Source organism: Cetorhinus maximus, chromosome 12 (assembly GCF_964194155.1).
Source record: "Cetorhinus maximus chromosome 12, sCetMax3.hap1.1, whole genome shotgun sequence".
Taxonomy (NCBI): domain Eukaryota; kingdom Metazoa; phylum Chordata; class Chondrichthyes; order Lamniformes; family Cetorhinidae; genus Cetorhinus; species Cetorhinus maximus.
The window spans coordinates 24,695,917-24,723,462 of record NC_135890.1 but is presented as its reverse complement, the minus strand read 5'-3'; the positions used below and the strand labels follow the sequence as shown (position 1 = coordinate 24,723,462).

At 42.3% G+C, this 27,546-nt stretch overlaps 1 protein-coding gene across 6 annotated transcripts in view; it reads right to left on the bottom strand.

Annotated features, from left to right (window-relative positions):
• srpk2 (SRSF protein kinase 2) overlaps window positions 1–27,546 on the bottom strand; it is a 252,861-nt gene that overhangs the window by 12,567 nt on the left and 212,748 nt on the right. For all 6 annotated transcript variants that reach the window (XM_078553211.1, XM_078553207.1, XM_078553206.1 and 3 more), the window contains 3 exons: window positions 11,494–11,594; window positions 9,444–9,551; window positions 2,506–2,575 (listed from right to left, as the gene is read on the bottom strand). In XM_078553211.1, coding sequence (XP_078409337.1) covers window positions 2,506–2,575; window positions 9,444–9,551; window positions 11,494–11,594 — 279 coding nt within the window. The remainder of the gene's footprint in view (window positions 1–2,505; window positions 2,576–9,443; window positions 9,552–11,493; window positions 11,595–27,546) is intronic.

The window sequence follows — 27,546 nt, the reverse complement described above, 5'->3', positions numbered from 1 at the left end:
ATGTAGCCCAGTTGTAAGCATCTGGAGTTTGCAATTTGAATCACATTTTCAGATGGTTCCCAGTGCAGGGCAATTGCCCAGGGGAAGTCTGCACTTCTGGTCAGTCGCCAATCAAACCTTTCCTGTGGACTTCCCGGGGTTGGGGGTTCCCCAGCACATCTTTGGGGCACCCCCCACTCCCGCCAATATGACACCCTGGAGCTTGGCCTAATATTTTTCTTGCATACACAATATTTATGATACACTCAAACTTCCTCCTGCTCTGCTTTGTCTAACCCCCAACTTTCCATTCCTTTCCCCTCATGGGCTTATAGCTTTCCCTTAAATGCAACTATGTTATTCACCTCAACTACTACTTGTGGTGGCAAGTTCCACACTCTGACCACTCTCTGGATAAAGAAGTTTCTCCTATATTCCCAATTGGATTTTTTAAATACCTTAAACTTATGGCCCCTAGTTTTGGTCTTCCCACAAGTCAAAGCATCCTCTCTTAAGCTTACCCTAAAACTTTTCATAACTCTATTAGGTCCCTCTTCAGGCTTTTCTTTCCTATAGAAAAGAATCCTAGCCTGCTCAATAATTCCTGGTAGGTATAACCTCTCAATTCTTCCATCATCCTTGTGAATCTTTCCGTACCTCTTCAATACCCCTTTATGATATGGAGATCAGACTATGCACAATACTAAGTGTGGCCTAACCAAGGTTCTATAAAAAAACAAAAAACTACTGCGGATGCTGGAAATCCAAAACAAAAACAGAATTACCTGGAAAAACTCAGCAGGTCTGGCAGCATCGGCGGAGAAAAAAAAGAGTTGACGTTTCGAGTCCTCATGACCCTTCTGCTGAAGGGTCATGAGGACTCGAAATGTCAACTCTTTTCTTCTCCGCCGATGCTGCCAGACCTGCTGAGTTTTTCCAGGTAATTCTGTTTTTGTTAAGGTTCTATATAACTTTGACATAGATTCTTTGATTTTCAATTCCATCCCTTTAGAAATTGTGTTACTTTTTAATAGTCTTATCAATCTGCATCATTACTTTTGGTGATTTGCATATCTCTATTCCATTTAGATTCTAATTTCCCCTGGTGTATGTGGCCTCCTTTTTCTTCCTATCAAAATGCAGAACTTCACATCTATATATATTGAAATTCATTTGTCATTTACACCCACTTTCTGAAAGTTTATTAATGTTTTCTTGCATTTTGTTGCAGTCCTCCTCACTATTAACCATCCCCCTAATTTAGTGTCAGATGCAAATTTTGAAATTGTACTTCTAATTCCCGAGTCCAAATTGTTTATTTAAATGATGAACAGGACTGGACCACCACCGATCCATGTGAAACACCCCTTCCCATCTGCCAGTCTGAGTAACTACTGTTAACTGCTACCTCTGTTTTGTTTTATAGCTGGTTCACTGTCGTGCTGCTAAATTGTTCCCTGATTCTATATGCTTTGACCTGAGCTATGAATCCACTGTGTGACCAATAGTGCTGACTATATTATATCTTAGGTTTCTAGATTTTTAAAATTACATCTGAGTAAAAATTCCAATATTTTTCATTCATTAAAATTAATCTAACTGGTCTTTAGTTCCATGGATTTGTTCCATCTCCCTTTTTAAATATAGATATCATATTTGCTGTCTGCCAGTCCTCTGGCATCATAGAGTCCCTGCTACCTCTTGCTATACAGCCTCTGCTACCTCTTGCTATACAGCCTCTGCTCTCTCAGTAGACTTAGAATAAAGCCTTCTACATAATTACTTGGGGAAACCCACTAGGTGCAGATGACAACTGCATGGCTCAAAACTATTAATGGACTACATGCCCAAGAATTCTCTTCCCACACCCACACAATCATTGCATTAGAGTATTTATTTGATTTTGAAAGTTGAATTTGAAAAATATAAAACAGCTTTAAAAATCTGAATATTTTCTTCATCTTCCTACACTGAAGAAATGCTGTTTCTATTAGTTTCCTTACCATTTTTTCCCTCCAACTGTGTGTTGAGTTTAAGTCAAGTCAAATTTCTACCCTTTAAAAATTAATATCTGTACATAAATTAATAATTCAGAATAAACATTCATAGGAATAACCATTCACTGTTGCACAACTCTTCACCAATCATCCCAAATACAAATTCAAGGCTGTTGGGATTGTAGCTACTTGGTCACAAATTAAATCAGTGAATTTGAAACAGGATGAAAAGTAAAACTTTTAACAAGTTATAGCTACTATCAAATTAGGGAGAACTTTACACAACAAAGTAACAGCTGCTAGCAACATCAGTTATTAAGACATAAGCCCCTAAATTTGATACTTGTTTTGAAATAATGGATAAAGAATAGGCAGGTGCAGTAGCAAAAAAATAATTGTGCTGAAGGTGTGAATCAGAAAACCATATAATTTTATTTGGTGTTGAAATGTTCTTTGGGAGTGAAGTTTCAATATGAGGCTTTAAATTAAATTATTGAAGTTAACTTCTCAAATATGCATATATACTTGCCTTCATCCCTGGAATAGTCTTCACCAGAATGAGGTTCAAATAAATAATCTCCAGTTGCAAGTTCAAAAGCCTTTTAGGAGTATAAAATAAAAATCCAATAAAGCAAATTCTCCCAACAGCCATTCAATCAAGGATACATTTATCTACTTTGATTCAGTAGAATGTTTTTAAAACACAAAGGGAAGTGTTGTTAAGCTTTGAAATGCAAAATTTTTTCCATATTAGAATATGCACCTACAAAAGCCTTATTTGTGTATTCATGTTAAAAACATGCTCCTATGAGAGATTTTAAAAATCTCTATGTTTAATTAGTCTGAAAGCTCATCTTAAGGTAGTGGCTTCCAATCAAAACTGCAATCTACATTACATTTCTGAGACTGGGCACAGATACATGGTATCTTCTTAATCTAGCTTTGGTTTCCAGCACTTCCACAATTCAATGTTGTCCGAGTAAGGTGGGGAGGAGGAAGGGAGGTAAAAGTACAGAAGGGAGGTCATCTTTCAACACATACTCAGAAAAATGAGATAATGGCCTCAATCAGGAAGCCAGCCACCTTCAAGAATATTTATGCTTTTTAAAATAAAAGCATCACATCTGAAAATTAATTACTCTTCTACTTCCCAGAAAGACTGGAAGAGAAAGGAAGGTAGTTTCTTCAAAAATTAATCAATACAAAGGAATATTTCACATGAGGCAGATTCAAATGCAGTCAGTTAGAAATCCATCATATTGAGTCACCTGACCAGGAAGGCCCATCTAGATAAAGGCCCATAATTTGCAATAGCAGGGCATCTAATGGCATCTGCCATTAGTTAGACTTTCCCTTGCATGTTTAAGTTTTAAAAATTGTTCCATGTCAAGTATCTGAAATCAAGCTGGTAACTGCGTAGAAAGGGAAAACGGCATCTGGGACCTGAGTAAGCAGGGCAAGCTACTGTGCATCTCCTTAACTCAATCACATTGAAGAATTCTAAAATTAATAGAGCAAGGACTGAGAAGGAAGTGTAAGTTAGAATGTGCAAATTCAATGACAAAAGTCAGGTACAGAAAGAGAGAGAAACAAAGATTGTCTTTTTTTCTCTCTCTTAATCCAAAGGAAAGGCTATAAAAGGGTAACATTTTACATTGTTACAATTGCCAACAACAATTAAAACCTGATGAGACTCAACACTTTCAGTAGTTAATTTTAATACCAGAAATGGACGGAGCTTAACTTTTGTGGTGCATGTAGTTTGTATCTACCATGCAAACTTCATGCTGTAAAATACTTTTCAATAATGAGAGAGACAGTGAGATGCTGTTTCCACAAAGATAACAGTGGAGCAGCAAATAACAATTTTTGATTTTCGTGTTTAACTTCACATTGGCAATTGGCCCTCACCTGACATTATTTATGTACAAAGGCTATAGCAATGATGAAGGCTATCAGCCACACACCATTGTGCAGCTGATGTAGTTTATATGAATTTCAGCAAAGCCTTTGACAAGGTCCCACATGGAAGACTTATAAAGAAGGCAAATGCACATGAGATACAGGGTAATTTGATAAGGTGGATTCAAAATTGGCTTAGTTGTAGGAGACAGAGGGTGATGACAGAAGGATGCTTTAGTGACTGGAAGCCCGTGTCCAGTGGCGTACCACAGGGATCTGTGCTGGGTACTCTATTATTCGTCATTAATATAAACGACATAGATGACTATGTGGGGGGTAGGATTAGTAAGTTTGCGGATGACACAAAGATTGGCTGGGTGGTTAACAGTGAGGTTGAGCGTCTTGGGCTACAGGAAGATATAGATGGGATGGTCAAATAGGCAGATAAGTGGCAGATGGAATTTAATCCTGAAAAGTGTGAGGTGATACACTTTGGCAGGAGTAATTTGACAAGGAAGTATTCAATGAACGGCATGACACTAGGAAGTTCTGAGGAACAAAGGGACCTTGGCGTGTGTGTCCATAGATCTCTGAAGGCAGAGGGGCATGTTAGTGGGGTGGTGAAAAAGGCATATGGGGCACTTGCCTTTACCAATCGAGGTATAGATTACAAAAATAGGGAGGTCATATTGGAGTTGTATAGAACCTTGGTGAGGCCACAGCTGGAGTACTGTGTGCAGTTCTGGTCGCCACATTATAGGAAGGATGTGATTGCACTGGAGGGGGTGCAGAGGAGATTCACCAGGATGTTGCCTGGGATGAAACATTTAAGTTATGAAGAGAGGTTGGATAGACTTGGGTTGTTTCCGTTGGAGCAGAGAAGACTGAGGGGCGACCTGGTCGAGTTGTACAAGATTATGAGAGGCATGGACAGGGTGGATAGGGAGCAGCTGTTCCCCTTAGTTGAAGGGTCAGTCACGAGGGGACGCAAGTTCAAGGTGAGGGGCAGGAAGTTTAGGGGGGGATTAGAGGAAAAACTTTTTTACCCAGAGGGTGGTGACGGTCTGGAATGCACTGCCTGGGAGGGTGGTAGAGGCGGGTTGCCTCACATTCTTTAAAAAGTACCTGGATGAGCACTTGGTACGTCATGACATTCAAGGCTATGGGCCAAGTGCTGGTAAATGGGATTAGGTAGGTAGGTAGGTCAGGTGTTTCTCATGTGTTGGTGCAGACTCGATGGGCCGAAAGGTTTCTGCTGCACTATGTGCTTCTGTGATTGTTTGATGGAAAATTATGTGCCAAAACTTCGGGAAAGATACTTATCAACTTAATGTGACTGAAGTAAGCAGGGATCAGAATCATTCCTACATCTTAAAAAGCAATCAAACTTAACTTATACATTAACTCTTGGGTGCAAATTCTTTGCAAACATTGTGACAAGTGAGCAGTTTCAGTCATAAAATATGTAGGCTTCCTTGTATTTAGAGTTAATATCTATCTGTATGAAACTGCAGTCCCTATAAACTTCATAACTTATACCCTAAGCCACAGTCTAATAATGCAATCCCTTTAATGCTTTTCAAAGTCTAGCTGACCATGAGAAGGTTCACAAAATATCTAGTAAGCTAATACAATAACTGGGTTTCTGTTGGACCATTTAGCTCACAACATTATCAAATACAACCATATAGAGGGATACCCTGGTCCATAAAGAGTGATCTTTGATGCTGAACATGAAAAAAGCATTTGACCATAAACTTATAACTTATGGCAGCAAGCTAGAATTAAATAACCAAAATAGATTTGTTTTCAAATTAAAAAGTGAATTAAGCAGTGTTCATAATGAATAGGAGAGCTACAGATTAAGAGGTAGAATTAGCCCAATTACCTATGAATCCATTCTGTTAGAATTGTTGAAACCAGAAGTTGCAAAGGAACAGCACAAAGTTGAGGCTAATGTGAAGATGCATCAATGCAAACTAAAGGTAGAGGGATAGCAGTGATATGAGGCAGGAGAAAATGAGAGGCATTTGAATTTGTGGAGAAATGGGGAGAGGTTGGCGAATGATCTAACTCATAGCTTAATATGGAGTAATTTGATTAAACTTAACCTTTTAGCCAATTTTAAAGAAACAGGTAACTTAGAAAGGTTTTTGAATTTTGAACTGGCAAGCATGTTCATCACCGCAAGTGGCACAAAAGAAAGATTAGACCAAGTGGCTGTTGTCATTATTTAATCATAAAGCAGTTGTGGCATTGTCACCAGTGAATCTGACACATGGTGCAGACTTTGAAAGTTTAAATGTTTAGGCAACGGTAGCAGAAATCTAGAAGCCTGGTCTAATGATCTGCAGACATGAGTTCAAATCCTACCATGGCAGCTGAGGGGTTTAAATTCAGTTTTAAGGTCATATAAGCCATTAAATGAAAGGAAATCTATTCTAATCTAATTGGCTTCAGTAACAGTGCAGTTATCAGATGGCCAGAAAGGTGCATCTAGCTTACTGCTTTCCCTGTGCTTGCTTGCCCAGCTGCCTTACATTCATAGTTCAAAAGCTTCCAGAAGTTAACTCCTTGGCATCTATTGATTTATTTCTTTATAATTAAAGTAAAAAGCTAGCATCAGTAATGCTGGTAGCCAATGCAACTGCCAGATCATGATAAAAACCCATTTGGTTCACTAATGTCCTTTTGGGAAAGCAATCTGTTATCCTTACCTAGTCTGGCCTATTTGTTACTCAAGACCCACAGGAATGTGGCTGACTCTTAGCTACCTGCTGAAATGGTCTATCAAGCCACTCAGATGTCATGATGGTGGTTCACCACCAACTTCTCAAAGTAGGGATACACAACAAATGTTGTCCGTGCCAGTGATACCCATATCCTATGAATGGATTAAAAATGCTATTCTTGCTGGTTGTGTGGAGCCTGAAACGTACAAGCAAAAATTAAACTTGTTGTGGAAAACTCCATATGTAGATTGAGAGTTAGTCATGGAACTGAGGGATGTTTGTTTGCAGCCAGCCACAATTTACAATGTAACAAATTATCAAGAAATAAATCAATAGATGCCAAGGAGTCCGCCTCTGGAAGTTGTTGAACTATGAATGTAAGGCAGATAGGCAAGCAAGCACAGGGAAAGCAAGATGTGAACCCCAAGTTCGATGCACCTTTCTGGCCATCTGGTGAGCAGATCACTGAGCCATCTGAGAACTGCACTGGCACTGAAGCCAGTCAGTTTAGAAAAAATTTCCTTTCATTTAATGCCTCATACGACCTTCGGACATCTTTAAATTATTTATAGCCAATTAAGTACTTTTGAAGTGTAGTCACTATTGTAACCTTGGAAACATGTAAGTCAATTTAAATGCAGGAAGATCACACATAAAAGCAATAGGATTATGAACATATTATCTTTTTAAAAAACAAATGATTTTAATTAGGGGATAAATATTGGCCAGGTCAGAAAACTCCCCTTCTCTTCTTTGCATAGTGCCATGGGATCTCTTACATCCACTGGAGAGGATACACGTGGCCTTGGATTAATGTCCCAGCTGAAAGATGACTTCTCCATCAATGGCACTCCATCAGTACAACACTGGAGTGTCGGTCTAGATTTTGTATTTGAGTCTCTGGAGTGGAGTTTGAACCCATGACCTTTTGATTCAGAGGGGAGAATGTAATCACTGAGCCACCGTTGATACCCAAGGATGTCAGGATGTAACACAAAGTAATCAAACTGCCAGCTGTCAGGAGGATCAATGGAGCAGAAGAGACAGTACTTCTTGCATTCAGGTTTTTGGAGACCACGACTGTTATCCTTGGCCAGGGGTTGTTTGTAACATCCTATTTAAACTTCAGAAAAAGGGTGAGGTTACTGAAATTATGCCATTTGAGGTTTTATTGGAAACTACTGAAAGAATTTTTTCAAAATTCATTGTCAGGACGTGGATGTCACTGGTAAGGCCAACGTTCATTGCCCATCTGAGCTGTTCATGAGAAAGTGGTGCTGCACTTTCTTCTTAAACCATGGAAGTTCATAGAACCATAGAACACTACAGCACAGAAAACAGGCCATTCGGCCCTTCTAGTCTGTGCAGAAATATTATTCCGCTAATCCCATTGGCCTGCACCCAGTCCATAACCCTCCAGACCTCTCCCATCCATGTAACTATCCAATTTACTCTTAAAACTTAAGAGTGAGCCCGCATTTACCACGTCAGATGGCAGCTCGTTCCACACTCTCACCACTCTGAGTGAAGAAGTTCCCCCTAATGTTCCCCCTAAACCTTTCCCCTTTCACCCTAAAGCCATGTCCTCTTGTGTTTATCTCTCCTAATGTGAGGATGAAGCTCTCAAAATGCTCTTAGGTAGCGAGTTCCAGGATATTGACCCAGCAATGAATAGTGAATGGTGATGTGTGTCCAAATCAAGACGATACGTGACTTGGAGGGGAATTTATTAGAGGATGGTGTTGCCATGCAGGTGTTGCCCTTGATTTTGTAGTTGGTGGAGGTTCTAAGTTTGCAGGTGTGGGAGCAACATGTAATTGCAAGTTCCATGTTTTCCAAGATATGGAATGTTGAGACCTGGAATGCTTAGCAGCTCATTTACTACGTCAAATAGCATGAGTACAATTCTCATGAGCAAAGCTGCACTGAGACAACACGTTGATTATTTCAATCGTATGTACATAAGCACTTCCTTTTAACTTAATTGACTACATGTAGAACAAAGTAAGTTCATGTGGTTTTGCAACTAAGGAAAAATCAAATGAACTTGCATTTTTGTTCTTTATTATATCTGCTGGGCAATCCAAAGCTACTCACATTCAATGGATGAATTAATTCAGTTATACAGGCAGAAGTGACAGCCTGTGTGTGCACAGCAAGGTCCCAATGCATGAAATGAAATCAATGACACGCTACTCTGTTTTTGTTAGCTTTGGCTGAGAGAAGAATGGTGACCATGATATGCCAGAAAGATTGGACAGATTTTGTAAAATATTGTAACTTGCTACATTGTTCATCTGCAACAGGGACAATTTTTATTAATATACCTGTTCATTGGAATATAGCCTAAATTACAGCCAGATGAGGTACGCTTTTTACCATTTCAAAATCTTGGAGATCGCAAGAGAGTTTGTAATATATCCAAGTTAACCTTAGTGACAAAGGTTTCTGGTTTATTCCTGCTCTTGCTGCATTTCTATTTTTATGCAAGGAGACACCTCTAACAATGAAGTATTCCCTCAGTGTTGCACTATCAGTCTAGATTTTGTATTCAACTACCTAAAGTAGGGCTTGAACCCACAATCTTCAGACTTGAAGTGAGTATGCTTTCAGTGAACCAAGCTTATACTTAAAGATTAAAATATTTAAGATTAGCTAGATATTAAATAGATAGAACTTGGAACACTAAAATTTGAAGAATTCATTTAAAAAAGTTACAACATTCACACAAATGTGTATGGCAAAATTTAACATAAAATAGGGCTAGAATAAATAAATTACTTATTGTCTCTTCAAAAATTTACTTAATTTAAATGCAACATTCTTAGCTTACCATACAGGCTGTACTCCATATATCAGCAGGTGTGCTATACCCAGCACCAATTAGAACTTCTATTGATCGATACTGTCTTGTCTGGATATCTTCTGTGAAATGCTTATGCTGCAATAAATGTTTTTGGAAACAAAGATACAGTACAGATCATTTGCTCAATATTACAAAGCTTACGACAGAAGCACAAAACACTGATTTGAAGTCAGCACATTTAGAAAATTCAGAAATGGTTTTAATACATCATCAAATGTTTGTGCCCATCATCACACAAAAGTTGGAGCAGATTTTAAGAGTTTTCAAAGGTCACTTTCATTATATAACAAGCATATTATCTGCTTACATAGAAACAGAGGGACTTAGGGGCAGGAGTCGACCATTTGGCCCTGTGAGCCTGCTCCATCATTTTATAAGATCATAGCTGATCTGCGTGCAGTCTCAGTTCCACTTTCCTGTCTGCCTTCCACAACCCTCGACTCCCTTGTCTATCAAAAATCTAACTCAGCATTGAATAAAAAATAATTTTAGTTTGTGTCAACCAAATTTTCAAAATTTCCAAAGCAAAAAGAAACACAATTGTAGAGTAGATTGGATTGTGTTGTATTAGTAGAAATTTCAATTTAAAATTGGGCTTTGAAAGTTAACAAGGAATAATAGGTTATTGGGGGTAGGTGGGAATGTGAAGTTGGTGCCACAGTCAGATCAGCCATGATCTTATTGAATGGCAGAGAATGCTCAAGGGGCCGAATGGCCTACTCCTGCTCCTAACTCGTAAGTTCTGTTAAGATTGACAAAATATAATTTCAGTTTAAGCAATGCAGGTCTATATAGTTTTTTCACAAGTCATGAATATTTACCAATACTCCTTTTAAACATGCATTTTTAAGTTAATAAAATGACTTGCATTTATGTACCACCAGACACCTCAAAGTGCTTTAAAGTCAATCAAGTATTTTTGAAGCATAGTCACTGTTGTAATGCAGGACACATGGGAACTATTGGAGGATGAACCAGACTGTCCATGGCCTTGCTGTCATATCTGACCTGGGATGAGCTTTCAACCACATCCCATGTCATCATTAAGGCTGCCTATTTCAACTTGAGTCACAACTCCTACCCTGCCTCAGTTCATTGGCTACTGAAAACCTCATCCATGTCTTTGTTACCTGTAGACTTGACCTGCAAAGCACACCTGCTTGGCATCCCACATTCTACTCTCCAAAACTCTGTTGTCTCTGCCCTTACTTGTACCAAGTTCCATTCACATGGGCTCCTAGTTAAGCAATGCCTCCAATCCTAAAATTCCTATCCATGACCTTGCCCTTCCCCATCTCCATTATCTCCTCCATAATCCTCCAATACTATTTGTTGTTGTCAGTGATGACATGGGATGTGGTTGAAAGCTCATCCCTGGTCAAATATGACAGCAAGGTCATGGACAGTCTGATTCAGCCTCCAATAGTTCCCATGTTTCCTTCATTACAACTGTGACTACACTTCAAAAATACTTTATTGACTTTGAAGCACTTTGAGGTGTCTGGTGTCTTGTGCTCCTCTATTTCTAGCCTCTTGAGCATCCTCGATTTTAATTGCTCCACCATTGGTGGCTGTGCCTTCAGCTTCCTATACTCTGGAATATTTTCTCAACCTCTCCCGCCTCTCTTTGCTTCTTTACGACACTTCTTAAAGCTCAACTCTTTGGCCATTTGCCCTAATATCACCTTATATGGTTTGACGTCAGAGTTTGCTTTATAATTCTCCTGTGAAGTGCCTTGGGGTGTTTTATTAGATACTATTTGTTGTTTTCAGGTCAATGCCAATGTATGCACAATATTGCTCATGTTGGAGAGTTAGTATTGATTAAGAGGCTGGTCAATGTACTACTCAGACAATTTTGAAATAAGTCTAGGAATAGAATAACTTTGTTTCACAATAAATCACATTAAAAGCAATTTTTTTAAAGAGTCTATACTCATTCAATCAGACCTAATTTTAATTTTCAGAACAATACATTAACAAAAGTTAAACATTTTAGAAAATATTATGTACTTACAACCCAGCAAGCATTTCCCAAGTCAGCTATTTTAACTCTAATTTTCTCTGCATTTCGTGGATCAAGTGGATTTACCAACAAATCTGCTGCCCGAACTTTTACTGTAAGATAGAAATAATCATAATGTTCAGGTGTTACAATGACAATGTTGCTCCCAAGAAAAAGAATAGGCACCACAAACAATGTTTTTTTGCATTGCATCTCTATAAATAACCTGTATACACACAAATATTGGTCCAGATTTTGGTGTACTAATAACAGTGAAGCTGTCAGTGCTTGCTGTTATTACAAGATGAAATAGATAGCAACTTCTGGCAGCAGCACATGCACAGTTAAACGTGGAAATACGGAAGTTGATGTCAGTATATACCCTGCTCTTCCACAAACTGTTGTTGATGGAATCTGCAGAGAGATCACTAAATGGCATGATCTTAGAGTAGTTACCCATTAATATTGCACTAAAGACAGATGTAAAAGTTAGGACTTATACAATCAGGAGTAACTGATGGCGTAATAAGTGACACTTACAGCTGGTCAACCTCCCTGGTCCTGATAAATTAATTTAACAAGTGTGGAGTTACTTACCTTCAAAAGAAAATCAATGCTGTAATTTTTTAAAAAAAAAAATAAGGATTACAGTTTTTAGTCCTTCTGATTTTTCTTTTTTAAGTTGGTTCCTTAATACCATGGCTATGGTCAAAACTTAATTTCACTTTCTACACAATGATTAAAATGCAATTTGTCGCCCTTATATATTACTTCCTGTTTTGCAGTGTGTGGGCTTCAGCAAGGATTCTTCAATCTGATTGGTTCAAAGGCCTGCCTGCTGCTTGTCCTGCTCACAGTCGCCACAGAGCCCCTGTAAAGGGTGCCACATTAGATCAGAGACCCAAAAGCTAGAAATCTCTGCCGTCAAGACCAGGAAAAATCTCTATGCAATTACATGCGAAGTGAACGGCGCAAGTAATTCCTTGCAACAACATCCTTGTCATTAGTCCATTGCTTTTACAGAGGGAATTATTAACTTGTACAAAAAAGTTATACATTTTTGATAGGAAAGTGATCAAAACAACATTATGATCTAGGAGAAAATACCAGATGCATATTTAAAGCTGGTTACCGATAAAGGCTTTCCTACAGCTAATGAAGATTTTAAAATCAGAACTTTGGCAGAGCTTGAATACAAAATTGTGTCCATAGCATCAAATATGTATTATGGAAGTGATACATAAGAGACATACTTGGCAACGTAGATGGTAACAAAAAGGTGCCAAACAGCTTCAAAACAAGTGACAATCAGAAACTGCCCTGAATAAAAGCCTATGGTAAGGGGAAGCAAATAATTACATATACTACAATGGACATTGGCTTGTAAATTAAGTTATGGGCACACACAAAAATCCTTTACCTAAGTATATGACAACCTAAAAGGGAATTCATCTTTAGAAAGCACACGTTTTCTTTTCTATGGTGGCCTGGCAGCTAATTTCCCAACCCCATCATCCCCCACCACTACACTCCATGAACATTTTGATTTATAAACACTTAAAAGAAATTCAGGCTCTTGGAATCAACCATGAACATGGGCATTGATTTTTTTTTCCTTTTGCTCAGCTTCATTGAGAACGTTTTAGGAAGGAACTACTTTACATTATATTTTAAGACTTCTTTTCCCCAGTAGCAGCAGATAATCTATGAGGGTGGTGGGTGGGGGGGAGATCGTTTGTGTGTGTGTGTGTGTGGCAGAGCTTGAATACAAAATTGTGTCCATAGCATCAAATATGTATTATGGAAGTAATATATAAGGGCGACAAATTGCATTTTAATCATTGTGTAGAAAGTGAAATTAAGTTTTGACCATAGCCATGGTATTAAGGAACCAACTTAAAAAAGAAAAATCAGAAGGACTAAAAACTGTAATCCTTATTTTTAAAAAAAAAAAATTACAGCATTGATTTTCTTTTGAAGGTAAGTAACTCCACACTTGTTAAATTAATGGGGGGGGGGGTGCAGAGAAAGGATATTGTATTTTTTTAAATGCCTAATAACAGATAAGGAATTCAAACCAAATTCTTGTGACTGCATTATTTCATTGAGAACTATAGATGGTAAAAAATTTGGAAATTAGTATTGCAAATCCTTCCTAAAGCAGACTCTCATCCAAATGGTGGTATATTTTGAGGAGGTCAAGGGATATGCTTCTTTAGAAGTTACCTCAGTTTCACATCACAAATGGTGCTTCTGGTTAATTTTCAGCAAATTTGTATTTTGCAACTGATTAAAAATTAAGACATCTGTATTTGACAGATCAGTTAAAAATCTTACTGAAAACATTGTTCCCAGCTTAGCTTCCTCTTCCCCAATTGTCTCCCCCTCCCCTAGTGCTGCTGCTGTTCTCTCTCCCCTTCTCCAAGTGCCTAGCTGGTTTCTCTTCTTCCCCCACCCTTCCCTTTTCATGCTGTTGGCTTCTCAATCCCTCAGAACATTGGTCCTTGCTTTGCTGTGTTCTCCCACAAAATACTCCTGCTGAGGAGGACCGGGACCATGTCTACACTGATGTACAGACAGAACTGGCACAGGAAGCCAGTGAGGATGCCTCCAGTCTGCAGCTATCAGATGCACCAGAGTGAGACATTGTTCAGATCATGGAGTGTACATAACCATCAGCTAATTCTTTCTGCTTTCTTATCTTTATGCCACTATCAGCACCTTCTTTAGCCATTACCACTACCATTAACACTTCCTTTGTATTGTGTCCATGCCATCTATGTCAAGTTCTCCTCAGCCCCCACCTATTGCTGACCTTCTATCCAGCTTCACCTGTTCCACGCCCCTTAAAAATATAAATTTCATCACATTTCTACTTCTGTTTAGCTCTGAAGAAGAGTCATATGGACTCGAAACATTAACTCTGTTTCTCTCTCCACGGATGCCGTTGGATCTGCTGAGTTTTTCCAGCACTTTGTTTTTATTTCAGATTTCCAGCATCCACAGTATTTTGCTTTCAGCTAATTCTTTCTCTTCTCTACTCCAGGAGCCAGCATGCAGAAAATGAGGAGGCATTCCGCCCAGCTCCACTGCTACCTTTCAGGATGATGATTCTCAATCCTCAAAGGAAGCACCATCATGGCATCTCTTGTGCCCACCACCAGTGCAGAGACATTCACCTTGTTGGGTGCATGCACCAGAGTAGGCTCGCGGTCACAATTTGGTAAGCAGATCACTGACACGGGTCCATAGCTGGCTGAGGAAGTGACAGCTGAGGTCTCTAACACTTTGAGGTCACCTGGAGACCAAGCATTTGCTGACCCCATGCAGATGATGAGCTCTGGACTCGCGTCATTAGAGAACTATTGGAGATGCAGAGTCAGGCAGGGGAACATCAGGCAGAGGTGCCAGAGGCCACATGCAGACTTGAAATGTGAAGGAGGCCGTCCAACTTCTGTCTGCTGTCATGGCTCCAGCACGTGAGCACTTGGCTGCCTCCATGGAAAGGAAGGCAACCACCTTGGGAGACCCAGTGGCTGCTGAATAATAACACGGACCTGCATTCCATCTCTCTAGCCATGGGTGCAGTGCATCACTGATAAGGCAAGAGGGGACCGAAGCACCTCGACCTCCGTCCTTCTCCTCAGGAAGTCAGGGAGGTGCCATCGGGCACCCACAGGGAGTTACTGAATATTTTTAAGGTAGATAAATTTTTGTTAGGCAAGGGAATCAAAGGTCATCAGGGATAGATGGGAATATGGAACTCAAAGCACAAACAGGTCAGCCATGATCTTATTGAATGGCGGAGCAGGTTCAAGAGGCTGAATGGCCTACTTCTGCTTCTATTTCGTATGTGCGTAAGTGCCAGCCAGGCATCCTACAAGGAGGTTTTGAGGGCCTTCAAGAATTACTTCAGCCCAAAGAAGAATCTGGTAATTGGGCGGGTGAGATTCAACCAAAGGCCGGGTGAATTCATCGGTTCATTTATTGACGACTTGTATAGGCTAGCCAGTAGGTGCAGCTACGGAGCTTTAAAATGCGAGTTAATTCATGGGAGGTGGTATTGGACTTCTTGCAAACCAAGGAGGATTTAACATTAGAGAAGGCTTGCAGTTTGGAAGGCCGGCGGAGCTGCGAAAGCAGAATTGGTGTGTACTTCAGGGGGAAACGTCAAGGCTCAGGAGGGGTTAATCCCGTATGTAGGCCCAAGGTTGGGAGAGCCTGCCAAAATGGCCAAAGGGGCAGGAAGAGCCCTTCCAGCTATTTTAAAATGTTCCAGACGCATGCCAAAAAGCAGCATCTCTGCAAAGAATGCCCAGCAGAGGGAGTCGAATGCTTTCTCTGTGGCAACACCAGACATTCTTCAGTTCTGCCGAAGGGCCATGAAGGCTCGAAACGTTAACTGATTTCTTCTCCGCCGATGCTGCCAGACCTGCTGAGTTTTTCCAGGTAATTCTGTTTTTATTTTAAACAATCTTGCAGGTCTAAAGCCCAATTTCAAGAAAGAAAGCTGAAACAGGTTTCGAATGATTTTGAAGTCCAGGAAATTGGAAATACAGCATTTCAATGTGACGATTTCCTAGGAGAAATAAAAGGTCCCAATAGCAGTTCTGGTCTGTAGAGCTGCAAGTCCAAGGATACGGAACAGAATTTAAACTGGACACCGAGGCTGGGGTCACAGTCTTAGCGTACAAATTGGACAGGTTTCAAGGCTGGCTTTATGAAGCAGAAATCCAGCCATATAAAATAAAGCTACAGGAGCCAGGAGGCACAGACCTCAAAGTGAAGGGTCAGAATAAAGAAATTAATGGAACTCTTTACATCTCATGGAACCAACAAATTTCTTTACTCAGCAAGTGGTCTTCTAACAAAAGGTTGATGAGGTAACACTAGATGACAGCGGAGCTATGTTCAGGAATGAATTTCCAAAGTTGGTCCGAGGACTGGGAAAGCTCAAAACTGCAGCAGAATTTGAAGTCGACTCATTGCGCAGTGAGCCAGTCTTTATTAAAGGAACACCATCCATTGGACCACAGGAGGAAACTGCAGATCTTTTACTTCTGACTTCAAGACGTAGAGTCAGTCTGGGTAGAAATAAGAAATAGCAAGGGAAAGAAGTCCCTGGTGGGAGTAATCTATAGGTCCCCGAACAGTAGTTCAGCAGTAGGGCACAGTATAAACCAGGAAATACTGGGAGCATATAAGAAAGGCACAGCAATAATCATAGGTGACTTTAATATGCATATAGACTGGACTAATCAAATTGACAAGGGTAGCCTTGAGGGAGAGTTCATAGAGTTGTATTAGAGATTGTTTCTTGGAGCAATATGTTGTGGAACCAACCAGGGAGCAGGCTATTCTGGATTTGGTTTTGTGTAATGAGATGGGGTTAATTAATGATCTCATAGTAAAGGATCCTCTAGGGAAGATTGATCATAGCATGCTAGAATTTCAAGTTCAGTTTGAGAGTGGGAAACTTGAGTCCTACACTAGTGTTCTGGAGTTAAACAAAGGTAACTATATAGGCATGAGGGCAGATTTGGCCCTAGTGGACTGGGCAGGAAGACAAGGTTGGACAGTTCATGAACAGTGGCAGATATTTAAGGAGATATTCAATTCCTCCCAAGTAAAATATATTCCAAAGAGGATGAAAGATGGTAAGAGGGGGAAAAAGCATCCATGGCTAAGCAAGGAAGTTTAAGATAACATAGAGGCAAAAACTAAGGCATACCAAATTGCAAAGGTTAGTGGCAGGCTAGAAGATTGGGAAACTTTTAAAGATCAACAAAGGGTTACTAAAAAAATAATAAAAAGAGTAAAGGTAAATTATGAAAGAAAACTAGCGCAAAATGTAAAAACTGATAGCAAAAGCTTCTACAAGTATATAAAAGGAAAGAGAGTAGCTGAAGTGAATGTTGGTCCCTTGGAGAATGAGACTGGGGAGTTAATAGTGGGGAACGCAGAAATGGCAGAGAACGCTTAATCAATATTTTGCCTCAGTTTTCACGGTGGAGAACACTAGTACCACCCCAACAGTAACAGGTAGTGCAGAGGGTATAGAGAAGGAGGAACTTAGAACAATCACCATCTCTAGAGAAAAAGTACTGAGCAAGCTATTGGGATTAAAGGCTGACAAGTCCCCAGGACCTGATGGCCTACATCCCAGGGTCTTAAAGGAAGTGGCAGCGGAGATACTGGATGCATTGGCTATAATATTCCAAAATTCCCTGGATTCTGGAAAGGTTCCAGTGGATTGGAAAAATGCTAATATAACGCCCTTATTCAAAAAGGGGGGGAGGCAGAAAGTAGGAAACTATAGTCCAGTTAGTTTAATGTCTGTCGTTGGGAAATTGTTGGAATCCATTATTAAGGAAGTAGTAATGGGGCATTTGGAAAGTCGAAATGCAATCCATCAGAGTCAGCATGGTTTTATGAAGAGTAAATCATGTTTGACTAATTTGCTAGAGTTCTTTGAAGTTGTGACAAGCAAAGTGGATACAAAGGGATCCTGTAAATGTAGTATAACTGGACTTCCGGAAGGCCTTTGATAAGATGCCGCACAAAAGATTAATACACAAGATAAGATCACACAGAGTTAGGAGTAATATATTAGCTTGGATAGAGGATTGGCTAATCAACAGAAAGCAGAAAGTCGGGATAAATGGGCCTTTACTGGATGGAAAGCTGTAACTAGTGGGGTACCACAGGGTTCTTTGGGCCCCAACTATTTACAATCTATATTAATGACTTGGATTCAGGGATAGAAGGTACTATAACTAAATTTGCAGATGACACCAAAATAGATGGGAAAGTAAGTTGCAATGAAGAAATAAGAAATTTACAAATGGATATGGACAGGTTAGGTGAATGGGCCAAAATTTGGCAGATGGAGTTTAACGTGGATAAGCGTGAGGTTATCCATTTTGGTCGGAAGTATAAAAAGGCAACTTATTATTTAAATGGAGAGAAACTTCAGAATGCTTCAGTGCAGAGGAATCTGGGTGTCTTCGTGCATGAATTGCTGAAAGCTAGTACGCAGGTACAGCAGGTAATAAGGAAGGCAAATGGAATTTTGGCATTTATTGCTGAAGGAATGGTGTATAAAAATAGGGAAGTGTTCTTGCAACTGTACAAGGCATTGGTGAGACCGCACCTGGAGTACAGGCAAGAAGAGGCAAAAACAGGATGCACCAACAATGATAGTGACCATCTGCTGGATCAGCTTCTAGACCTTGGCTTGCTCTTTCGGGACAGAGTTCAAGAGAATGAAGCTGCCTCAGAGGCAGGTGATCTGTCGGAAGAAGAAAGGTCCTAGACCTTACTACAATCTTTAACTCCACTGTCAGCGATCATGAAGTCTTTGTTGTCCCTTTCGAGGAGAATCATCCTTTTGTTGAAGGAGGTTAAAAAAAAAGGTGAATTTGTCTACTTATTCCACTGAGCCCACTGATGACATGCATCAACAATTGCAAGCAGCCAGCAAAAAGCTATCCAGGGAGAACGAGATCCTTAACTCCCAATTGGATAAAATCGACAGTGCAAGTTCAGAGCTTATTAATTTGTACAAATATAAGCTGAAGTTCACACTTGGATCCCATCAGCAAGACGTGGATGCGTTCAAGCTTCCTTTCAGTAAAGAAGCAGAGGCCCAAACTACAGAGCTTCTATAGCTGAAGAGTATCTTGGAAACTCTTTCGAGTTACTAACAGTCACAGATTGCAATTTCTTTCGAGTACAATCACAGTTCTTGGTTTTCCAGGAGTGGGACATGAACCCACAACCCTCTGATTCAAAGGCGAGGGTGCTATGAACTGAGCCACAGCTGACACCTCTCAAGAGTATCTTGGAAGTTGAACATCAAATGGAGCTTGAGCATATTGAAATTAAGCAAGAATTGGAGAAGTCTAACTGCCTAAAAGAGAATGCAGAACTAAAATCCCAGCAATTAACAGCCACACAGCACTACCAAGCCACAGAGAAGGATTCACTCATTAGAAATGATGCAACTAAAGTAAGTGAACATACTGGAGTTTACAGGAGTTTATAAATGCAATATCGCATGTAAGGAAATTGCCCCAACATTAGACGAAAGTGCTGGCTACAGAGCAACTATCTGAAGAAGTACTGACGCTAGCCATCATTCCTATGACAACTGAGACTCTTGTAGTAACAACCCCCGACACTGATGTTGAACTTTCAAGCGAGTTTGCAAACAAGTACTATGCAGATCCTGGTCCTGAGATTTATTCCATTGTCGAGGGTGGTGCATTCCTACTTCTCCTGTTGACCCTGAGATCCAATTGTCTGCAGTGGAGCAGCCTCACACTGAAGCAAACGTGGAAATGATACCACTACCTACAGAAAGGGAAATTCCTACCCGAAGAGTAGTAGGAAAGTCCTCCTTTCCTCATATCCAGCGGTGTCTTCAAGATGCTCTTTGTTCTTCTTTTATCTACCATCTTCATGACTCAATGTGCAATACAGAAGAAGAATAGAGAGGATTTCAGTTCTTTGTCTTCCTTTTCAAGGGGTTGTAATCATTTGAGTCTTGGAAGGTTCTCACTTCAATCAGTTTTTCCTTGACTGGTTTTCACTGCCTTTACATTCAGGTCATTGTAAGAGTCACAGCTCAAGAGCCAGCTGCCATGAGAAGCTGCTATCCCACCCCACCAATATGTTTGCCTTTCAAGAAAAAGATAAGGGAACACATAGGCCCTATATGTCCTCCAAGAGAGTCAAGAATACCATAGGGGATTGAAGCCTCTGGCGAAAGTGACTTGGTGGATGGGGTCGTAGGCGTTGGATGGAAACTGTAAACAGTACATGGGGTTAATAGACTGTGGGAATGTAATATAAATAGTTCAATAACTTTGAGATTATACTTGGGAGGAGATGTAGAGTAAAGGGTTAATAGTTATGTTAATTAGACAATGATATTAGTGATGGTGTAAGCATAATATCAGGGTCAGATGACCAAGAAACTCCAAGGGATCATGACACAGTGTGCTATATGTCCAGAGAACAACGTACTTACTAGGAGGTCTTGGATGTAAATAGTTGTAATTAAAAAGTCAGTACTAAGTTTTTCTTGAAACTTTCCCCAAGTCACTCAGAGTAAGAGAAACCTGATCAAGCCAGGAGACAATACAAGTAAAGGGCAACAAGCCACACCAGGCACAGAGTACCACTATGATCCAGCACATGCTGTGGGGAATATTGGAGTGCTCTGCCTGAGCGACCCAAATATCTGAACCTCATTTTCAGCAGGCTTATTGACTGTTCAATGCCGGCCAATGTTGAGCCATGTGCGGCATTGTACCTCTCCTCGGTGGGACTTTGTGGATTCTGAACTGGGCATCAACTAGGTCTTCTGGCGGTATCTCTCGTCTCCAATGAGCCAGTTCTGAAATCAATGGGGTGGGTCAATGACTGGTGGCATTTAAGTGGTTGAGAATATAAGCATTGTGAGAACTCCTTGGGTAGTGTGCACAAACCTGAAGGATTTGTTTGGTGTGATCACATATCAGCTGAATATTCAAACACTGAAAACATTTCCTGTTGATGAATGCAGCTGGCTGCTCCCAGGGAACTCTCAGCACCACACATTCAGCCCCTTGTATTTGCAGGACTCCTGCTATTGCTGCAATACCCAATGCTCTGGGAGCCTGGCTCTTGGGATCCAAATGGAATTTCACAAATTCATGTGCTCTATTGAAGGGGGCATCTGTAACCTCCTGGATGCACTATTGTGTCGCAGACTAGGTTATCCCAAAGTCCCCAGTAGAGCCCTGGAAGGAGCCAGTGGCAAAGAAGTTTAGGGCCACTGCCAAATTTAATGCCACCGGGATGGGATTGCCTCCGAGTCCTTGCAGGCACAGATCCTCATTGAGCAGCTGGCAAACGTGATTAACCACATCCTGGACATTCTAAGGCACCTTTGGCATTGCCTCCCACTCATCTGGAGCTGCACCGCCTATGATATATCTGCTTTTGGGCCAATGCTCACCATCGCCCTGGACCTTGGTTGCCAACATCCTGGCTTCTTGAGGCTCTGTCGCTGCTCCTGGACCACCCTGTGCTGGTTCCTCCTCAGCTGGGCCACGGCCAGTAGAAGGGCAGGGATACTTTGTGCCATTATTGTGAAGACCTGAGGTGATCTATGAACAAATTGCAGTGATCCATCTAGTCAGCGTGTTCTATCCCCTAATCATTTAAGCCAATGCTAAGGCCCGTATCTCACATTGGTCTACCCCTGGCCTCTCCCCACCCCATCATGATGAAACCCATCTTGTAGGACCACAGATGAGTTCTCCTCTCATTCATCCACCCGTGTGCATGGAGACTGCAACACTGGCCTGAGTAATGAATGCCACATCTGTGCACACACCCTCAAATACCACTGGGCTACCCTCCATCAGCCTTGAGACACATTCAAGCGACTGTTGCCATCACAGACGTACCACCACCCCCCAATTATCAACCATGACCATCTACCTGGGACCATCGAGGATATAAACCAGTACGTTGTTGTCGTCCCACACCTCCCCCACCTCCTGAGTCCCAGGGAGCTAACCCATGCCTCCCTCCCTTCATGACCCCCATCCCCCGCCCCTGGTCAACCTGAGTTGCCTTTTAGCACATAGTTTACTGCAGCAAAAAGGACAAACCCATCAAGGCCAATTATGGCCCCATCAGTCTATTCTCAATCAGCAACATGATGGAAGGTGTTGTAGACATTGCTATTAAGTGGCACTTACTCAGCAATAACCTGCTCACTGACACCCAGTTTGGATTCCACCAGGGCCACTCAGCTCCTAGCCTCATTACAGCCTTGGTTCAAACATGGACAAAAGAGCTGAACTCAAGAGACGTGGTGAGAGTGACTACCCTTGACATCAAGGCTGCATTTGACCAAGTATAGCATCAAGGAGCCCTAGCAAAACTGGAGTCAATGAAAATCAGGGGGAAAACTCTCCGCTTGTTGGAGTCATATCTAGCACACAGGAAGATGGTTGTGGTTGGAGGTCAGTCATCTCAGCTCCAGGACATCACTGCAGGAATTCCACAGGGTAGTGTCCAAAGCCCAACCATCTTCAACTGCTTCATCAATGACCTTCCTTCCGTCATAAGGTTAGAAGGCAGGATGTTTGTTGATGATTGCACAATGTTCAGCACCATTCATGTCTCCTCAGATAATGAAGCAGTCTGTGCCCATATGCAGCAAGACTTAGACAACATTCAGGCTTGGGCTGATAAGTGCCACACAAGCACCAGGCAATGACCATCTCCAACAAGAGAGAACCTAACCATCTCCCTTGACATTCAATGACATTACCATCACTGAATCCACCACTATCAACATCCTGGGTCACCACTGACCAGAAACTGAACTGAACCAGCCATATACTGTGGCTATAAGAGCAGGTCAGAGGCTGGATATTCTGCGGAGGGTGACTTACCTCCTGTCTCTCCAAAGCCTGTCCACCATCTACAAGGCACAAGTCAGGAGTGTGATGGAATACTGTCCACTTGCCTGGATGAGTGCAGCTCCACCAACACTCAGGAAGCTTGATACACTGTTGCTGGGTTAAAATTCTTGAACTCCCTAACAGCATTGTGGACTGTACACAATTTGAACCTAGGCAGTGGTTCAAGAAGGCAACTCATCACCAGCCACGCCCAGATCCTGTGAATGAATAAAAAGCTCCTGACATTGCTGGGATCTCGATGTTATGAGACCCATGAGTCAGGGAGCAAGCATGCTGCTGTGTGGTCTTCACCATAGAGAGAACAACACATCTGAGCATGGTTCTCATCCTGTTGACTCATGATTATTACCATGTCCCTTTAGTCAGTCAATTGTGCTCACCATTAACTCCACCCACCCAAAACAACTCTCCTCTCACTTCGAAGGATCGCACTTTTTAGAACGACTTTGTTTCGATGAACACATTTAGTTTGGAAACCTGTACTTAAGTTGTAGATAATGTTTTACTAGTTGCAGGCTCTGGAAAATAGGTAGCCCTTTGGAATGAATTTCTGAAGTCTCCTTCTGAACTACATTGCTATCTTACATATAGTGGCCCGAAATTTTGCGGGAAAAATAACAGAGTTAATGGTGAATACTGTTAATCAGTGCATGAAATTTGTGATGAAGAGCTATTCCAAGGACTGCAAGTTAGCACAAATTGCTGGGAAATTTATGTTTCTTCATTGTTTGTCTTGCAAAAACAGGAACTCACCATCAATCTGTTTGTGAGTATCAAGAAATTGCTGGATGTGTGCTGTAAGAGTGAATTTAACTGACCACAGAAATTTAGGGCTATCATTTCATGTGGTATGACCTTCTTAATTAGATGATTTATGCTCCTGACATGTCACCAAACTCCAGAGATCAAGAAAGGGAACAACTGAAATTGTACAGTCTTACTCCTGCAGAGAGTAAATATTAAGGGCTTTTTTAGATTATTTAAAAAAATAATTATTTTTCCTTTGTTTTTCTCCTTCCTTAATTCAATCTTTCTTTTGCTCTCTTCATTTCTCTTTCTGTAACTAATTTGATTCTAATTCACCCCATTTTTTTCCTTCTTCATTTGCTCTTTTTACTTATCTTAAATTTAATTGGTTAAGGAAATAAGATTGTTGGTTTTTCATTTGCAATGACCCCAGATACCCGATATCAACTTATACTTCCAGCAATCTGCAGTACAAAAATAACTGGAGCTGAAGAGCAAGGAAGAAATTCTAAGTTGTAGGGCATGCCGTAAGGGCATGCTCCAGCAAATCTTGGGCCATTAAAAAAAAATCAACTGATTATGGACAATGCATTAGGCAACTTACCAATAGTTTTAGATTTCTTTCATCTCAACATGAAAGTGCTCTTGTCATTATGTCTAAATTGTTTGTTAGATGAATCTACACTCAGATAGAATTCTTAAATTATGTTATCATGTGGCCAAGTCTGGAATACCAAGTAATATTTCTCTGATGTAGACTGAATACATTAAATCATTCATCCAGAACATTCATTTAACACAGTTTATTGTATCAGGAGGAAAAATTTACGGCCAGAGTTTTACAGTCGGCATGCGGGCTTGGTGGGAGCGGTCGGGAAGCCGACCATCGCCTGTGATTCGCTCCGCACCACCATTTTATGCACGCGGGCCAATTAAGGCCCGGCCAGTGTAAGACGTGACAGCGGTAACAAGGAGAAGTGGGTGGGCGGGGGCTCAATGTCCGCTGGGTCCGACGGCTGCCAGTGAAGTAGACACACCTCGTCATGGAGCTCGTTACTGCTGAACATGGCAGGCAGGAGGTCAGGTCGGCCCCCCGTTTCTCTGATGAGTGTCTCACTGCCCTCCTGGAGCAGGTGGCAACATGCAGAGAGATCCTTATCCCCAGGGATGGGGGGGAGAAGGCCCTCCCCCCACCTCACCGAAAATGCCTGGGAGGAGTTGGCACCTACGGTGAGCTCCCATGATGTAGTGAGGTACACATGGGTGCAGTGGCTTAAGCGGTTCAATGATCTCCTGCGATCGGGACCGGGAAGGGTGAGTACCATGTTGGCATGGGGTCACTTAGCACAGCAGTTAGGAGCAGGAGGCCCTGGAGCTCGAGAGGCGCCATGCACCTAGGTCAACTGGCTGCAGTGAGGTTGGGGTGCCACAGGGAGGTAAGAGTGTAGTGCACTGAGGTCAGAATGTCTGTAATAGCAACTATTCCACTGTTGCCTCTATACTGATGTGAGCCTCGAACATGGAATCCCCATTGATAATGGAAAGACGAGGGCACCCTGATCTGGGTGCCAGCCATGCACAGTAACAGTGTAATGACTTCAACTAATGACATGTGCTTGTTCTTCCTTTCAGACTTATCAGCAGCCCATCAGGGTGAGGAGCCTGAAGGCCCACCACTGACCCCAGAGGACAGCAACCATGGAACCGCATCTTTGTCACACATTCTCAGCCAAGCAGGTACCAGCACAGATACCAGCACCTCAATGGGCATTAGGTGGATAGTATCTTGGTGCACAGCGGTGAGGGCACTTCACACTTGCTCGAGGTGCGGGCGGAAGCAGAGGGTGCCCAGGGCGCCGGCAGTTGGAGGATTGCTGGAGGCCAGGAACATGCTCAGTCAGTGGCTGATGTGCCTCTGGAGTCATCCCTGAGGCAGCAGATGCTGGAAATCCAGAAGGGTGTGCGAGAGGATCTGGCAGAGATATGAGGGAATGCGTGCCATGATCTCCGTTGTGGAGGAGTCCTTGCTGAGCATGGGTCATGCAATGACCCTCATGGCAGAGCACACTGCCTCCTCCATGGAGAGTGTGGCGACTCTCACGGAGAGGCTTCTCCAGGACCTGAATCAGGGATTCCTGGGGATGCGCTCGGATCTGCAAGCCCTCACACCGGCAATGACCTCAGGCGGTCAGTGTCAGTGTGGGAGATGGATTGGGCACCCAGTATCCCAGCTAGTCCATCCATCAATGGTGAGCAGGGAGGTCCAAAGCGACCTCACGTTGGCGCACGAGCTGCTTGTTGTCTCTGTGGGCTCCTCTCAGGGCACTCCGGATGGTGGCAGCAGCTCCTCCGCCAGTAACCATGACATCCGATGAGGCTGCAGCAACTGGGGAGATGCCAGCCGTGGCATTGGCCGCTCCCTCCGAGGCGGGGCCAGCACAGGCTCCACGGGGCAGAGGACGCCCGCCAAGGTCATCAAGGCCAACAGGACAACAGAGTGAACAGAGTGAATTGGCTGTCTCCAATGCCAGTACCAGCGAGGGGGAAGCACCTAGACATGGCACCCACAAGCAAAAACTTAAAGCACCTTAAGCACCAAACAGGCTTATCACTGGCGATATTTTTTCCCCTAGTTTTACATTAAATATTATTTGGTGTGATGGATAACACCTTTCAATTTAATTTGTATTATGCATGCCAGGCACAGCATTAAATGTGTTTCTGTTCAACAAGCTTCTGGGTACTTCATTAGTTCTGCAGATGCAGGGTAACCCATGATGTTATGAGTGATGTGTTTGTCAGTGAACTTCATTGAAATGGCACATATTGCATGTTGTTCACCAAGCAAATGTTCCTGTCAAGTATTGAGTATGGGGCCTGCAGCCCTGGCATGTGGTGGTGGTTCTTATTTGATAGGCTAGCTGAAGAAGTGTTGGATCAAAGCCTCCCGGGTGTCCCTGCCTCCTTGGGGGTTGCCCAGGTCAGCGTCGATCCCCTCAGCATTCTCCTGACTGTGCTCGTCCTCGGACTCATTACTGGGCTCATCGTCTCATTGCCAGAGCAGCTGCGTCAACATCTTCTTCCTCCACTGCATCCCCCCTTTCCAGCGCCAGATTGTGGAGAGCGCAGCATGCAACCACTATCAATGGTGCATGATATGGGGTGTATTGCAGTGCGCCCCCTGAACGGTCCAGGCATCGGAAGCACATCTTGAAAAGACCTATGGCTCTCTCTACCACCACCCTTGTGGAGACATGGCTTCTATTGTATCGCTGCTCGGCCTCTGTTCTTGGATGCCAGAGAGGTGTCATGAGCCACCTCTTCAATGGATAGTCCTTGTCACACAGCTGCCATTCATCCAGCCGGGCTGGAGCACTGAATAGCTTCGGCACCTGGGAGTGTCTCAGGTTGTAAGTGTCATGGTAGCTGCCTGGGTACCTTGCACAGACTTGCAGAATCTGCATCCTATGATCACACACTATCTGCACGTTCAAGGAGTGGAATTCCTTCCTGTTGACATAGGCACCCGGCTCACCTACTGGTACCTTGATGACCACATGTGTGCAGTCGATTGCACATTGGATGCAGGGGAACCCAGCAATCGCTGCAAAGCCTCTGGCTTGCTCTGCCTGCTGGCCTTGTGCGTGCGGTAGTGAATGAAAGTCAATGCAGGCCCGAACAGAGCGTCTGTCACCAACTTGACACAACTGTGGATAGCTGATTGGGATACTCCACAAAGGTCACCCACCGGCACCTGGAAAGAGCTGGAGGCATAGAAGTTGAGGGCCACTGTGATCTTCAGCGGCACTGGCATGGGGTGTCCGCTCAC